The sequence below is a fragment of the Cloeon dipterum genome, chromosome 2 (genome assembly GCF_949628265.1).
Source record: "Cloeon dipterum chromosome 2, ieCloDipt1.1, whole genome shotgun sequence".
Classification (NCBI taxonomy): domain Eukaryota; kingdom Metazoa; phylum Arthropoda; class Insecta; order Ephemeroptera; family Baetidae; genus Cloeon; species Cloeon dipterum.
Window position 1 is genome coordinate 5,339,206 of NC_088787.1, and position 14,441 is coordinate 5,353,646.

The following is a 14,441-nucleotide window of genomic DNA, read 5'->3' on the forward strand; positions in this document are numbered from 1 at the left end:
ATCTATAAATAAATAATTTAATTAGTTTATTTAAAAGCTGAGAGACAATTAAATGGAAATTAACGAATTTCGACACTGAGGACCCTTTGAGGATTCGCGTCGGTTAAATTTTTTATTTAAATTTGCAAGAGGAGGCGATATTGGTTGCACTTTGGCCGTATTTCTCGGCGAGAAGAAGATGAAGAGGCTGAGATTTGGGCCAGAGTCCGCAACGGCGCCCCACTGATGACTTATGATGGATGAAAGGTCACCGACTTGACCTCATTCTCTTCTCTCAAATGTGTGATAAGCCCAAATAATATCGTGTTTGTGGGTTTAACATTGAAAGCCGAGAAATGAAAACTTTTTAATCAGATCTATATTGAAAAATCGAAAAAATCACAACAAATATTTAGTGAGAGATATATTATGCTGTCTAGCTACATTTTTCTATTGAATAACTATTAATCCTCTCGGTTGTGGCAGTTTCCCCAGCAGACGTCGAAGATTTTGTCATCGGAATAGACAAGCTGCGGATCATTCTGTGCTTGTAACAGGCGTTGCATTGGTCTCTTTGGAAATGGTAGGTGTAACTGAAATAAGAATAAATCGACACGATGTCATTTATTTATACGAAGATATTCTAACCGTCATAGAGAATTGAATTTTTAATCAATTAATTAAATAGAGTCTTAGAGGAGCTTTAAAATAATTGTTTTGTGTTTGTTAGATTAATTAATAATGGGGGCGCTGATTCTTGGTTTGGTTTTCAGACAGTGTAAAATTTTACACACAAAACTTGAAATTATTAGGGAAAAATTGCTCTTTGCCTGGCTTTGAATACAAAAAAAAATATCTAGCATTTAAAATAAGTGAATTGAACTGTGTTCTTAGGAAACTTACCTGGTGAGGACTCGAAGATGTAAGATTTTGCACCGACTGCAGCCTTCAAAATCCTGAATCTTGGCTTTTTGTCCTTATCAAACAAAGTCATCCAAAGAGTTCCATTTTGGTCCAAGGCAAGAGTAAACGGCAAAACAGTATCCTGTCTAGCGACCTAAAACAAGCAACGCACCGAATCAAAATGACTAAAAATTGCTGAGTGAAAGTTTAGAGAAATCGATTGCCAGAGGGTTAAATTTCAAGTTCCAAAAAACAATAACAAGGACAGCAAAAAGCGGCAATTTACTAATAGACAATCAACCTCAAACAAGAGACAATCTCGGGAATTTGTTATTTGAACGGTCCGATCGATAAATATTGCGCAGTGGACAAAAAATTGATGGAAGATCCAAAAACTCGTTACAATATCAAACTATCGAGGCGCTTTATTGTTTCAAAATAAAAACAAAATTATCTATTCTGACTTACCTCATAAAAGCGTTGCTCCTGAAATGGCTGGGAAGTGTTCCAAGAGGACGTGTAAGTCCTCCCCATAAATGCGGCATACATGATCCCCTGGGTGTCCATCAGCATTCTGTATGGTCTCGAATTCCACTTTCCAATAAGTTTCGGATTGGCAGTTCGAGTTCCATTGCGGAGTGCGGCAACGGATATTGAATAGAGTTCTTCTGAGTTCCATTTGCTGAGGTAGAGCTGTCTTGGTTCCTTTTTAGGGGACAGGGCAATGGACAAAAACTCGATTCCTGGCGTGTGAACAATCCAGGATTCATTTCTCTCCAAACTAAACACGGTGATGCGCTGTTCACCCCACTGCGAGAGGAAGGCCAAGGTTTCGCTGGGCGTTTCGTCGAGCACCAAGTCATACATGCGTTTTTGTACAAGAAACTGATGAATTAGTTTGGTGTCATCTCCGTTAGACAAATCAATCGTCCATAGTTTTGCATTGCAATTGTTGCTACCCTGATCGAGCACCCACAGCCTGCCAAGAGAGTCCACTTCCAGCCCTTTTGCTTCTTGAATTCTGTTGCAGTTTCTATTATATTCCTGAAAAAAGAGAAATTGTTTGGCTCTTTTAAACGAGAGGTGGTCAATAACTGAATATTTTTACTTAGACGTGGCCAGGCCAACGAGTGAACTTTTTTGCAACTATATTAATAATAGAGATAATTAGGGCGACCCCACCGGGGGCCAGGTTGCGATCTGTGTTGGTTTCCCGCTTGCGAGAAATCAATATGGTGCCTCGAAAAAATTGAGGCCTATCAGGAGACAGTCCAGCGGCCAATCAGAAGCGTAAAAAAAGAGGTGTGTGCCGCCCTAATAATTACATTCCCGCGTATTTTGTTACATTTCCATATTAGACATCTACTAATGGTCGATTCGCCAATTGCCGGGCTAAGCAGCTGTTAGTAAACAAATAACAACAAAAATATTTAGTCAGCTTGAAAAATTCGCCCATTTTGAAGCTGCGCAGTAAACTTGTGCGCATCTTAAGCGTGCGCAGTATGTTCATATCGCTTTCTAATCTCAGTGAGAGGTCAAAACGCATCACTGCGCATTCGTGACCAAATTTAAAACCTTCTGCGCAGTCGTAATAGCTGGGCGACCCCTGTCACCAAATCCGTACAAATCATGCTAACATACGGCGTATCACTTTATTCTTATTTTATTATTTCAAAGCATATTTTTCTAGGCTTTGCAACAATTCAAATTTTGCGAAGGTATAGTAATCTCTATAGAAAGTGAAAATTCCGTCTCGCTGGCTATGCGCGCTGCGCTTTTAATGCAACAAAAGTGACGCAAAACCGCAGCCACGCATAGATTAACGAATATTATCAGAAAATAAAAGGTAAACCATGGACATTTATTTGAAAACATATCACTTTAAAGAAGGAAAACCCATATTAAACTACGAAACGACCATTTATTTTTGCTACTTACATTCATCTCCCACGAAGGGAATGGGGTGAACTTCGGGGGTGCAGAGGACGACGCGCTGCTTGTCGGTAAAGACACCAGAGTTGCCGGAATATTTATATTGTATTTATTCAGGCTGAGGAAGATCCTTGTTCCGTAGACAGCTATGTAATGAGGATAAATGTTCTCTGGTGTAAAACCCCCAGTTTTCAAGGCTTGTGTCCTGCTCGCTTCGGACGGCCACTCGAAATCCAATTCATCCCACTGGAAGACCTGAGTGAAGTTGGCGGCGGTTACCAGGGATGAAAGGCCGAGCAAGAAAATGGCGCTCAGGAGCGGAGACATGCTTACAGCCTCTTCCAACTGTTCAAAGAAGGCACGGAAACAAACAAAAAAACGACACAGGTGTAAAATCATGAATAAATTATTTTCGAGCTAAGATATTTTTGATATGAATATTAGCTTATAGATTCTATTTCATTCACTATGTGAGCAGTTATTTGCGAGATTGGAGGTCGATTAGACGCGATTTTTCAGCGTTGAAATTTTTAGGTGGCAGTCATATTTGCTTAAAGTACTTGTTAATAGATGGTGAAATTCCAAATTTGAAGCTCGGGAATGGGGGCGTTCCCTATTTTTTTGGTATCTCAAAAATACCCAAAAAACGAATTCTGTTAATGAATTCTAAACTGCAACTCTTGACTGCGTTGAGGTATCACCTTGAAATTTTCACTGCCTAACTTAGTTTTCGATTCTGAACAACTTAAGCATTTACAAAAAATTCGCAGGTCGAAGGTCAAGGTCACCTTTTGCGACCTTTTCTTGAAAATTCAAAATTAAGGGATGATAGCCCCCTACGATTTTGTTGGGGTTCAGGGCTGAAATGTAGCCCGTGAAATTCTGCACAAGTACACCAAGTTTCATAGGTGCAATCGCGATAGTTTTGCTGCAATTTGAATTTGAAGTTTGAAAACCTGCTCGAGGCCGCTTGACCGCGCATGCACTCAGAGCGGCGAGTTCGCCTCTCGTTCTTCAAGTTGATTTTTTCGCATTTCACTTGCTTAGAAACACCAAGAGGGCCTAGGGTAGACCAAGGAAGGTCGAAATCGACCTTCAGGGTCTGACCCTGACGTGACCCTGAGATAAAAAAATTCGAAAATTTCCAATTTCATCGAACTTGGTGTCTTTTCATAGGGTTTCACCACCGTACAGCTCAAATATACAGCCAAAATTGCCGAATGAAAATCCTGAAACCGGAAAATCCAAGAATTCAAAAGCAGTCTGTCGGGACAAGTTTTTTAAGGCAAACACTTCTCCGCTTACCGTTTTTTATGTGGCGATAGTGTGCGAGATGCGCGAGACGGCTGTGCGGCCTCGTTCACGTCGAATGATTGCCGATCCGCAATCGCCGCTCGCTTTTTTGATAACAGTGTGTTCTGTGTTGTGCATGATTTATCCATTTCCACCGAAATTACGTAATGATGCCAAGGGAATGATGAATTTTAAGCCGTGAAAAAGTGACCAAAAGCGTTTTTTTGTTTTCCTAAATTTCTTTCCGCACGGGAGTCTACTTTTACTCAACGTCATAAAGGACAAAATATAATCTTTTTTCTTTATTACTACCTGAAAAAACAAGGAGCGCCAGACATGTGAGGAACAAAAAATCGATCCATTAAAAAGATTCTATTGGAAATTCTGTAATTATCTTCATCGGAAAGAGTTTTTGATCCAGTTTTTAACATTTAAATTAACCACAACTAGAGGTTTTTATATGAAATGAAATATTTGCCGGAGTAAAGTGAATGCGCACAAAAAATGAGCTGTGCACAGGTTGGCCTTAATGATTTTTAGGTATTAACTGGAAGATGGCGCCACAAATACAATTTCGAATATAGGCAATTTTGCAAAGCCTCAGTATACTTGACCACATTACCACATTGTGCCTACACCCCTGCTTTTCGATCAAATATGCCTACTATTTTAGAGCACGATATTCGAGAGCGCTGCTGAGAGGAAACAACTATTATCTTAACCGCAGAAACAAGCGAGTATAAATGAATGCTGAAAACTGGAAAGGAAACAAACTGCAGATATTTTGCAAGCAATCCAGCTAAAAAACAACTAATTTTTTTGCCTGTCGTATAATAGAAATAATTTAGAAAGAAAAAATCGATAAAATTTACATTTTTCAACAAGTTTTCATTGAGGACGTAAAAATTTACCAAAATAAAAACCATCATTTGATCCAAAGAATCCAGATACGTTTGATTTTATTTCTTCCTGAAGTTAAAAAACAATTAGCGTTCAACGTTTAATTTTTTATTGATGGCTTCTATTTTTTTAAGCAAATGTTTTATGCTATGGAAATAATAGCCAGCAGTTTATTCATGCTAAATCTACGGAATGGTTTAACAGAAAATACCTAGAATTAACAAGATTATTTTTTTAATTTTTCTAAAAGTAAATACAGGCTAAGGATATGCGTCTATAAACCGCAACATATGTTATGTATTAATATTTACATTCATTTTTAGAACCTCTAGTTTTATGACAGGATTTTCAGGTACTGCGCTGACTCGGAAGTGGTTTCTTCACAATGCGGTGTTATGGGAGGTGCCGGTGCGACGTAATCATCCTGTTCTTCCGGTTCAGCAGGGCCGACGTCGTCGTACTCAACTGGAGCATGAGGCGCCTCTCCAAATTCCTCGAAAGTCCTCGGCCTCACCGGCATTGATTTTACTTTCTTCACACAGCACGGGCTATGGCATATCGGCTTCTCGTAGGGATCCACAGGAGGGGGTGTGCAAGGGGGCCGGTGGTATATGACTTCATCGTACAGCCCTTCGTCATCGTATCCGGTCAGAACGGAAGTTGCGGCGACAATTCTCGAGTTTTCATTTTGAACTTCCTGGTTTTCACGCAAAACGGACATTTGCTGGGCTTCGTTGGTGATTTTTGAAAGGGATTTCTTCCTCTTTTGTCTCAGATGGAGCCAATGAATGATTAGACTCGACAGGATGACGGTAAATACGTTGGAGCAGATCAGAATGATATTAAACATTCGACATTGGTCCAATTCTTCTGTCAGGATGATACTCTCCTGCTCCTCAGGAACAGACAAGCTGCATCTTTCTGTAATGGTAACAGGAATTTGTGTTAGGTCTTTTGGGATGTATTCAGGAAGAAACTTACCTGGTGTGGAATCGAAGATATATGATTTTGCGCCGACTGCAACCTTCAAAAGCCTGTATCTTGGCCTTTTAAGAAAATCAACCTCCGTGATCCAAAGCGTTCCATTTTGGTCCAAGGCAAAAGTAAACGGCCAGTAAATATTCAGACCAGCGACCTAAAACCAAGCAATGCCCCGACCCAAAATGATTACCGTCTACAGAGTGCATGAAGGTTTCTTGAAGTTTGTTATTGAAATGTATAAAGCAGAGTGAAATATTTGATCAAAATATTTATCATTTGTACTGTCAGATCGCGTAATTCCTGTATAGAACAAAATTTGTTCGAGGATCCAAAAATTCTTATGTTATTTTAAACTGGTGCGACCTACCTCATAAAAATCCTGCTCTTCCAATGGCTGGGAAGTGTTCCAGAAGTGTATGTGTGTGTGTTTATTCGCCAAAAAGGCGACATACATGGTCCCGTGGTTGTCCATCAGCGTTCTATAAGAACTAATTCCAGTCCAGTTTCCGATTAAATTCGGTTGTGCAGTTAGAGTTCCGTTGCGAACTGCGTCAACGGAAATTGAATACAGCTCAGTGGAGTTGAAGTTGCCAATGTAGAGCTGTCTCGGTTCCATTTTAGGGGAAATGGCAATGGAATAGGCTCTTATTCCTGGCGTGTCCATGATCCAGGATTCTTTTCTTTTCAAACTAAACACGCCAATGTATTGTTCATCCCACCGCGAGATGTAGGCCAAGGTTCCGTTCGGTGTTTCATCAAGCACCAAGTCGTGCATCCATTTTAGAAAAGGAAATCGATGAATTAGTTTGGTCTCGTCTTTGTTGGACAAGTTGATGGTCCAAAGTTTGGCATTGCAATTGTCACTACCCTGATCGAGCACCCACAGCCTCCCAAGAGAATCCACCTCCATTCCTCTTGCTCCTTCAATTTTGTTGCAGTCTCCCAATCCCTGCAAAAATATAAATTGATTGCATGGTTCTATTTTAAAACCGGGTCAACCGGGTTGCAGATTCTGAACAACTTTCCCCATTGAATATAATTTAATTTTGCTACTTACATGCATGTCCCACGAAGGAAATGCAGTGAGCTTCGGGGACACAGAGGTCGCGCTGCTCGTCGGCAAGGAGACCAGACTGACCGGTATGCCAGTGTTGTAGTATTCAGGGCTAATGAAGATCCTTGAACCGTGCACTGCCATGTAACGAGGTACAATATTCTCTAGTTTAAATTTTCCATCTTTCAAGGCCTGTTCCCTGCTCGCCTCTGACGGCCACTCGTAGTCAAAAAAATCCCACTGGAAGACTTGAGTGAAGTTAGCGGCGGTGGCAAGGGATGAAAGGCCAAGCAAGAAAATGGCGTACAAGAACGGAGTCATGCTCATTTTCCAACTATTAACAAAAAGGAACAAAAGACAAAAAATTATACAATTTTTATTGTTTGTTCTAGAATTAATCGATCGCTTTTATTTGTAATTTATTTTAATGCTGTTTTTTATTATTTAAATCAGATTGGAAAACAACGGGCTGCACGGAAGACGGAAGTATAGAAATACACTTTGCGGCTGCCTTTTATTTGATAAGAATTTGAGTGAAAGTTATAGCAGATCAAGGCATTCAATCGTTTATTATCCATTTAAATTTACTCAAGTGGAATAAATTGCTCGAATTTAATAATAATGAGAGGAAATTTTAAAATGACGATTCTTTGCAGGCGCCGACCGCAGAAGCTTAATTACGAGCAAAAAAAAAACGCAGCCGCTCATCGAGGGAGAAATCGAATTAAAATTCAAGGAATGAAATTTTTAGAAAAAGCTCAATCTATTTGGACTTTTTCTGGAGGTCTCTAAGGGAACGAGTCGTACCTGACTAACCTTTATGGCTCCGAGAGAATGACAAATGTTTCCGCTTCTACTAAATTACCCAAGATCAGGTGCAAATTCATGAATCGTCATAATTATTTTCTAGCAACGATTAATTTTTATGGTAGATTATAGATGAATTAAGCACATTTCCGGAGATTAAGCTAAAATAAACTGCGTTCCATACTTTGAACCCAGAAATTTTCGGGGGTTTCCCTTGATAAATCCAAAAGTTTAAAAAGCAGCCTGTGCGGCCAGTAACTTGAGACAACTTCTTTTAATTATTTGCTTACCGATTTTTATGAGGCGAAAGGGTGCGAGAGGAATGTGCGGCACTTGTCTTGCTCTCGTCTGATCGGTGATTGCCGCTCCCCCGTAGTAGCCACCGCTCGCGGTTTCTGATAACAGTGTGTGTTGTTTCCCATCTTCAATAAATTTATTTTATTTTCATAAGCAGGTTTTGTTATTTGCGTCAGAGGTTCGATAAGAAACCAAAGCCGGCCAAACCGCAGAAATAATTGAAAAATTCAATCGCTCACTCGGCTCGTTTGGAAATAACTTCGTTATCTCGTAAATGCAGGAAAATGTGGACTGAGCGATTGGAAAACGCTTTCTACAAGAGTCGCCGACCGCAGAAACCTCAAAATGTTGCAACGGCCGAGGATAAGGGGTGGTAAAGCGGCTGCAAGGCACGCGATCCCTATCGGAGCAGCTGGTTAAAAGTATAGGCAAAGATGGGGACTATGGGACGAGTGATGGAAATGCCAGAAATGCCGAAAATTGCGAGGAAGCTGTGATTTCAAGCTTCAAATAATATATGAGGAGCTATAGAGACATGAAGTAATTTTTAATGCGAATGCGACTTGATTTTAATTTAAATTTATTTTGTTTGAAGATCAATTTGAGATTTTTTTGCTCTAGATTCTTGAGTTTGTCACGGTTTTTTCTTTACTAATGTCTTCTAATAAAAGCGTTATTTACATTATAAAATCTACTGAAGGATGAGAGCAGAAATAATAGCTTCTTATCACCGCCTCACTCATTTCCTTCCGGCCAACACAACAGCACACTGCTTTATTATCTCTTTCCATTCATAAAGATTAGAGGAGAAATTAAAATAAATAAAGAGTTGCTGACTATTACACACTTAACGATACTTGACTCAAGCGTTTTTCAAAATTTATTTCAAATATCGGGTTTTTGTTTTGTTAAGTGATATATTTTAGCTGCGAGAAATAGCCAGTTTATTCATCAGAATTATGAGGAATGATTGAAAATGTAAAATACTTATTTTTTGTTTATTCACATACTTTGTCAATTACACACATTTTTATATAGTCAATTTTATTGATAAAATTATAAATGCGTGAGAAAAGGCAACACTCCCTGGCAAACAACTAGCAAAAGGACAGATCGAGTCAGAGTGGGCCTATAGTATATAAATATTAAAATTATCACACAACAATTTAAAATCTTGAAAACACATGCAGAGCGGAATGAACTATATGCCACACTACTTGTCTTCATTCACAGTATATAGTTTTGGTATCATTAGAAACATAAAAAGATTTATTTTTTTCCAAAAGAAAACAACGATACATCATGTTAAAGGATATTATGCGTCTATGAACGAAAGATTAAGTTAAAATATTATTTAGAGCCTAAGGCCGATGGTGCTTAAGAGTTTCAGGTTTTGCCCTGACTCGTAAGTCGCATCTTCTAAACGTGGTGTCGGCCTCGAAGTCCTCGGCCTTGTAGGCATCGCTTTCACTTTCTTTGCCGATCGCGGCGTTCTGAGACAGTTATCGGCTGTTCGTAGAGATCAGGAGGAGGGGGTGTGCAAGCGGGCCGGTGATATATAACTTCCTCGTACAGCTCTTCTACGGGGCCGACGTCATCGTAATCGGCCGAAACGGAATTTGTGCAGGCGGCACCTCTCGAATTCTCATCTTGGACTTCCTGCTGGTTGTTACGGAAAACGGACAGTTGCTGTTCCTCGTTGGCTTTTGGCGGATTGTTTCTCTTCTGTCTCAGGATGAACCACAAAAAGGTCAAACTCGACAAGATCACGTAGACCACGATGGAGGCGATCAGGATGATGATAAACAGCCAATATTGGTCCAATTTTTCCGACATGATGCTGCACTCACACTCCTGGTCCTGCACCGCGGCTGTGGCAGTTTCCCCAACAATTACCTTCAAAGATTTTTCTGTGGTTGGAGTAGACTTGAATCGTTTTGTGCTTTTAACACGCGCTGATTTGGTAGTGGTGGTTATTGGAGTGGTCGCAATAGCTGGCGTAACTGAAATATGAATAAATCGACATGATGTCATTAATTCATTAATTTAATCAATGGGAAATCAACAAATTTTTAGCTTTAGTCTGTAGCATTATTGAAAAAAGTTCGTGAACAGTTTCTGCTTATTCTGCTCGTTAAATTTGAATTTTTTAAGTGAAAAAAATCCCAACAGCGTCAGGGAAACTCTAAATGTTTGTATTTTTCAATAGTTAAAAAAAGAGAAAAATCTAGAGACACGATGATTTAATAAAAGCAAGAGTTATTTAAAATATATTTGGATGGTTTATTTAGATACAAAAGGAAAATAGATTTATTTTTCATTCTTTTTGGCATCTGAAAGTTGTCAAGGGAACTGTGTTCAGAAGAAACTTACCAGGTGGTGAGGGCTTGAAAATATATGACTCAGCACCGACTGCAGCCTTTAAAATCCTGTATTTTGGCTCTCCTTTGTCATCGTAAACCACCATCCAAAGGATTCCACTTGGATCCAAGGCTAAAGTAAACGGCAAACCAGTATACCGTATATTGGCCTAAAACCAATCAATGATTAAAAATTACTGAGTGGATGTAGAGTTTAGGGAAAACAGTTAAATTTTTGTATCGTGTTTAAAAAATTTAATATCGCGTGAGCTACAAAAAGTTTTTAACCGTATTAAATATTTAATTTTTATAAATTTTCTTGATGGCCACCTCAAACGAGGAGCACCCGCTCTCAACAAAAGCGTTTCTCCCAAAAATATTTTACGATTATGGGGATTCACAAAAACCGTGTTTGACTAATCGCAAAAATATTATCTTCTCAAACAAATGATATTTTAAATCGGTTTCCTATACCTGATATAAACGTTGCTCCTTAAATGGGCGGGAAGTGTGGAAAAAGGAAGTGTAATTCGTCTCAAAAAAGGCGGCATATATGGTGCCGTGGTTGTCCATCAGCATTCGATACGGATTAATTGCAGTCCAATTTCCGATTAGTGTTGGATTTGCAGCTCGAGTTTGGTTATTGCGAAGTGCAGCAACGGAAATGGAATACAGTTCGGTGGATTTCCATTTGCCAAGGTAAAGCTGTCTCGGCTCCTCCTTCGGGGAAAGGGCAATAGAAATAACGTCGATTTCTTTTATATCCATTATCCAAGATTTTTTTCTTTTCAAACTAAACACGACAATGTTTTTTCCACCCCACCACGCAATGTAAGCCAAGGTATCGTTGGGCGTTTCATCAAGCACCAAATCGTGCGTCGATTTTTTAAAAGGAAAAACATGGATGATTTCGGTTTGATCGTTCTTGGACAGATGTATAATCCATAATTTTGCGTAGCAATCTTCGCTACCGTTGTCCAACACCCATAGCCTGTCAGCCGAATCAACTTCCAGCCCCGTTGCTTCTTCAATTTTGTCACAGTCTCCCTTTCCCTGCAAAAATAGAAGAATTGATTGGCTCTTTTTAACAATCGAGTCAAACTGGCACTCACAGAAATCAATCACAAAATGAAATGGATTTATATAGCAAAGCGACTTTCTATAGTTTCCAAATTATTTCGCTTCTACAACGAAATAATAAAAACATTCAGGGAAAAATACACGTGATGCATTGTAATTTTGGCAGATTCAAAAACTTTATTGCAAAGGAAAATTTTGTCAAATTGACGAGAAGACCGGTTTTTAGCAATAAGCTTAAAGCTTGCCACGATTTTAAGTTCCTTATTACTAACTATGCGCTTTGCACTTGCAATCCGAGTCAGGGGCAGGTTCGACACCCTAAAAAAAACGCGGAGGCTCATCGGCACCGGAAAAATGGAAAAAATCCACTCGGGGGCCGGTCTCAGGGTGGGCCACCTAGAAAATGGTTGCCAGGGTGGGGCGGGTAGCGGGGCACGCCGAAACATTTCCAGGGAGTGGTCGTGACCTACTAACCCTATCTTTGCCCCGTCGAATTATTAGACGAAAAAAATCCGAGCAGTGCCCCCGTTGAGACATTGGTAAATTGCTTAAAAATTTTCGTTGCGTGGGTCAACTTTCGGAATGAATTGTGTATTTTGAAAAAAGGGAAAAAGAGTTATTCGGGCGCCACGCTCGCCGCTCCGCCGAAAAGCGCCTCGCTGGAGAGCGCAGCAAAAATTAGAGAAAGAGTCGGTGGCGCCGCTGAATAATGCTCTGCCGCAAAGTGCTTCGCTGACGCGCACTTCTTCGCTATACAGCATTCGCCACAGCAAAATTAGAGTACCTGTTGGCGGCGCTGCGCGGCGACGCTCGCTCCGCCCGTGTGCGCGTTGCATCGCGAGTTCAAATTCGGCATTTTGAGACACTCAAAAGAGCCGAAAAAAAGTAAAAGCACCGTTAGAACCGCGTTGTAACAGTTTTCAGGGTGCGCGACCTGAGGAAGGTCAGAAGTTCCGTGGTTTGGAGAGCGAGATATTGCCGCCGAGTACCGTCATATGTGCACGAAAACGCTGAAAAAGCATTAAAATTCGGCCTGGGCAAGGATCTCAGGTCGCGGTACCCTGAGAATGGTCGGTAGGGAAGTAGGGAAAGCAAGGCCAGAGCCCTGTCGAATGAGGGTATCGTGGTCAACTCTCCGACGAGCGGTCGAATTTTGGCAAAATTAAATCCATTCTCGTCGAGGCCGGCTCACAGAAAACGCCTTTTGCTGTATGCACACACACTATCGTGTGCAAAAGCCAAAAAACCGCATAACAATTTTTTGGCATAGCGAAATTGCTTTTAATCAAGATTTGGGCGTTCTGATTCATTCGCCAAAATGGAAAGAATTCGTCCAGGGGCTGTGCCACGCCCATTTTATGCTGTCATTAAAAAATCCAAATTTTTAAAACTCCCCCGTAATTCGTCTATGGGCCCCAAATTTTTCAAAATCGGTTAGCAGTCACTGTTTGCCGATCGGAAAAGGTAAAGTGTGGTATTCGCGGCCGAATTTATTTTTTTTACTAATTAAAAACCGTAATGTTGTCCTTATGGGAGGCGCAAAAACCATTCCGCGCCGCGCGCCAAATCGATTGCATCCCAGGATTTTAATCCGATCAGATCGGATTTGGTCTTAAAACGTTCTTAGACAAATTGCGCATCGATTATTGTGGATCTTTTTTTTCAATTTTTGCCAAGGGTCGACTCGACTCTAATCCTGACGAAAGGGTGAATATCGACAAATTTGCCCGGCTAATAACTCCGGCGCTATGGGCCCGAAAATTTATTTCCGCACACCGCGTTAGCTTTGTCTTATTGGCTAGTCCTTTCCGAATCTCGGTTTTAGAGAAAACCCCCGCGTAGAGGCTACGAGTACCGAAAATTTGTGATTTGTGCCTTTGAAAAATCGCCCTAAACCCTGAACCTGAAAATTCGACCGCTGGACAAAAGGTGCTGCATTTCATACCCACAGAAACGAGAAAAGAATAGCCCAAGAAAAGCGATTCGCCATATTTTTAGATTCAGAACAACTTTCTCAATTAATTAAATAGAATTTATTTACGCTACTTACATGCATGTTCCTCGAAGGAAATGGCGTGAGCTTGGGGGGTGCAATGGACGCACTGTACGTCGGCAAAGCCACCAGACTTATCGGAATGCCAGCATAGAATTGATCAAGGCTGATGAAGATCCGTGTTCCGTACACAGCCATGTAACGAGCTTGAAAATGCTCTGGTTTGTAAGCTCCAGTTAACAAGAAACGATTCCTGCTCTCCTCGGACGGCCACTCGTAATCCCATTGATTGGGCCACTCAAAGACTGAAATGAAGTTGGCGGCGGTGGCCAGGGATGAAAGCCAGAGCAAGGAAAAGGTGCACAAGAACGAATTCATGCTTCTAGCCTCTTCCAAACTGTGCTAAGAAGGAACGAAAAAAACTCAACTGATATATTTTGAGAAAATTCAGAACGGTGCGAAGCCAGAGAGTCAAATGCGTTGGATTGAACTTAAACACCCGGCTTTTGTACTCCAAAATCCCGGAACTTTTAGAATTAAATAAAAATCAGTAGATTACGGTTGAAAAAAGCAACAGTTGAGTAGAGCTGTGCATTAAATTAAAAAGGAAAAAATGTTTTTATAAAGTCAGGATCTCAGATCTCTTTGCCTTTTAAAAATTTGAGCAGCGCATGTTTGAAAAAAACTATAATCCTTTGAATTATTTTCGTAAAAACCTTCAGATTTGAATTTATTTTATGTCTAATCCATAATAAGCTCCATAAAAAACACAATTTTTTTTGCTCATTTTATCCCGGTCCGAGGACCGGAGGACCGGGAAGGGCGCGCACTGCACTAGCACGAATGCTTAATTCCGAGTCCC

The 14,441-nt window shown here is 40.4% G+C and overlaps 3 protein-coding genes across 3 annotated transcripts; all 3 read right to left on the bottom strand.

Annotated features, from left to right (window-relative positions):
- Positions 1 to 336: 336 nt before the first annotated feature.
- LOC135935912 (protein yellow-like) lies at positions 337 to 3,163 on the bottom strand. Its single transcript, XM_065478541.1, has 4 exons — positions 2,821 to 3,163; positions 1,351 to 1,926; positions 883 to 1,036; positions 337 to 572 (listed from the first exon to the last, which is right to left on the bottom strand). The coding sequence occupies exons 1-4, from the start codon at positions 3,139 to 3,141 to the stop codon at positions 517 to 519; spliced, it is 1,107 nt and encodes a 368-aa protein (XP_065334613.1). The 5' UTR covers positions 3,142 to 3,163; the 3' UTR covers positions 337 to 516.
- Positions 3,164 to 5,341: 2,178 nt separating this feature from the next.
- On the bottom strand, positions 5,342 to 6,194 carry LOC135937406 (uncharacterized). Its single transcript, XM_065480556.1, has 3 exons — positions 6,186 to 6,194; positions 5,989 to 6,142; positions 5,342 to 5,928 (listed from the first exon to the last, which is right to left on the bottom strand). The coding sequence occupies exons 1-3, from the start codon at positions 6,192 to 6,194 to the stop codon at positions 5,342 to 5,344; spliced, it is 750 nt and encodes a 249-aa protein (XP_065336628.1).
- Positions 6,195 to 9,164: 2,970 nt separating this feature from the next.
- On the bottom strand, positions 9,165 to 14,041 carry LOC135936817 (uncharacterized). The gene is made up of 4 exons (XM_065479785.1): positions 13,637 to 14,041; positions 10,981 to 11,559; positions 10,520 to 10,676; positions 9,165 to 10,149 (listed from the first exon to the last, which is right to left on the bottom strand). Exons 1-4 carry the CDS (start codon positions 13,955 to 13,957, stop codon positions 9,614 to 9,616), a joined length of 1,593 nt encoding a protein of 530 aa, XP_065335857.1. The 5' UTR covers positions 13,958 to 14,041; the 3' UTR covers positions 9,165 to 9,613.
- Between the last annotated feature and the right edge of the window lie 400 nt (positions 14,042 to 14,441).

Excerpts from the sequence above, each read along its gene's own strand:
- LOC135936817 (XM_065479785.1), bottom strand. The coding sequence starts at position 13,957 with ATGAATTCGTTCTTGTGCACCTTTTCCTTGCTCTGGCTTTCATCCCTG. Across the intron at positions 10,677-10,980 it reads AGGAGCAACGTTTATATCAG|GCCAATATACGGTATACTGG; the intron begins GTATAGGAAACC and ends GATTGGTTTTAG. Across the intron at positions 10,150-10,519 it reads TTTCAAGCCCTCACCACCTG|TTACGCCAGCTATTGCGACC; the intron begins GTAAGTTTCTTC and ends TTCATATTTCAG.
- LOC135935912 (XM_065478541.1), bottom strand. The coding sequence starts at position 3,141 with ATGTCTCCGCTCCTGAGCGCCATTTTCTTGCTCGGCCTTTCATCCCTG. Across the intron at positions 1,037-1,350 it reads AGGAGCAACGCTTTTATGAG|GTCGCTAGACAGGATACTGT; the intron begins GTAAGTCAGAAT and ends TGCTTGTTTTAG. Across the intron at positions 573-882 it reads CATCTTCGAGTCCTCACCAG|TTACACCTACCATTTCCAAA; the intron begins GTAAGTTTCCTA and ends TTCTTATTTCAG.
- LOC135937406 (XM_065480556.1), bottom strand. Across the intron at positions 5,929-5,988 it reads TATCTTCGATTCCACACCAG|AAAGATGCAGCTTGTCTGTT; the intron begins GTAAGTTTCTTC and ends TTACCATTACAG.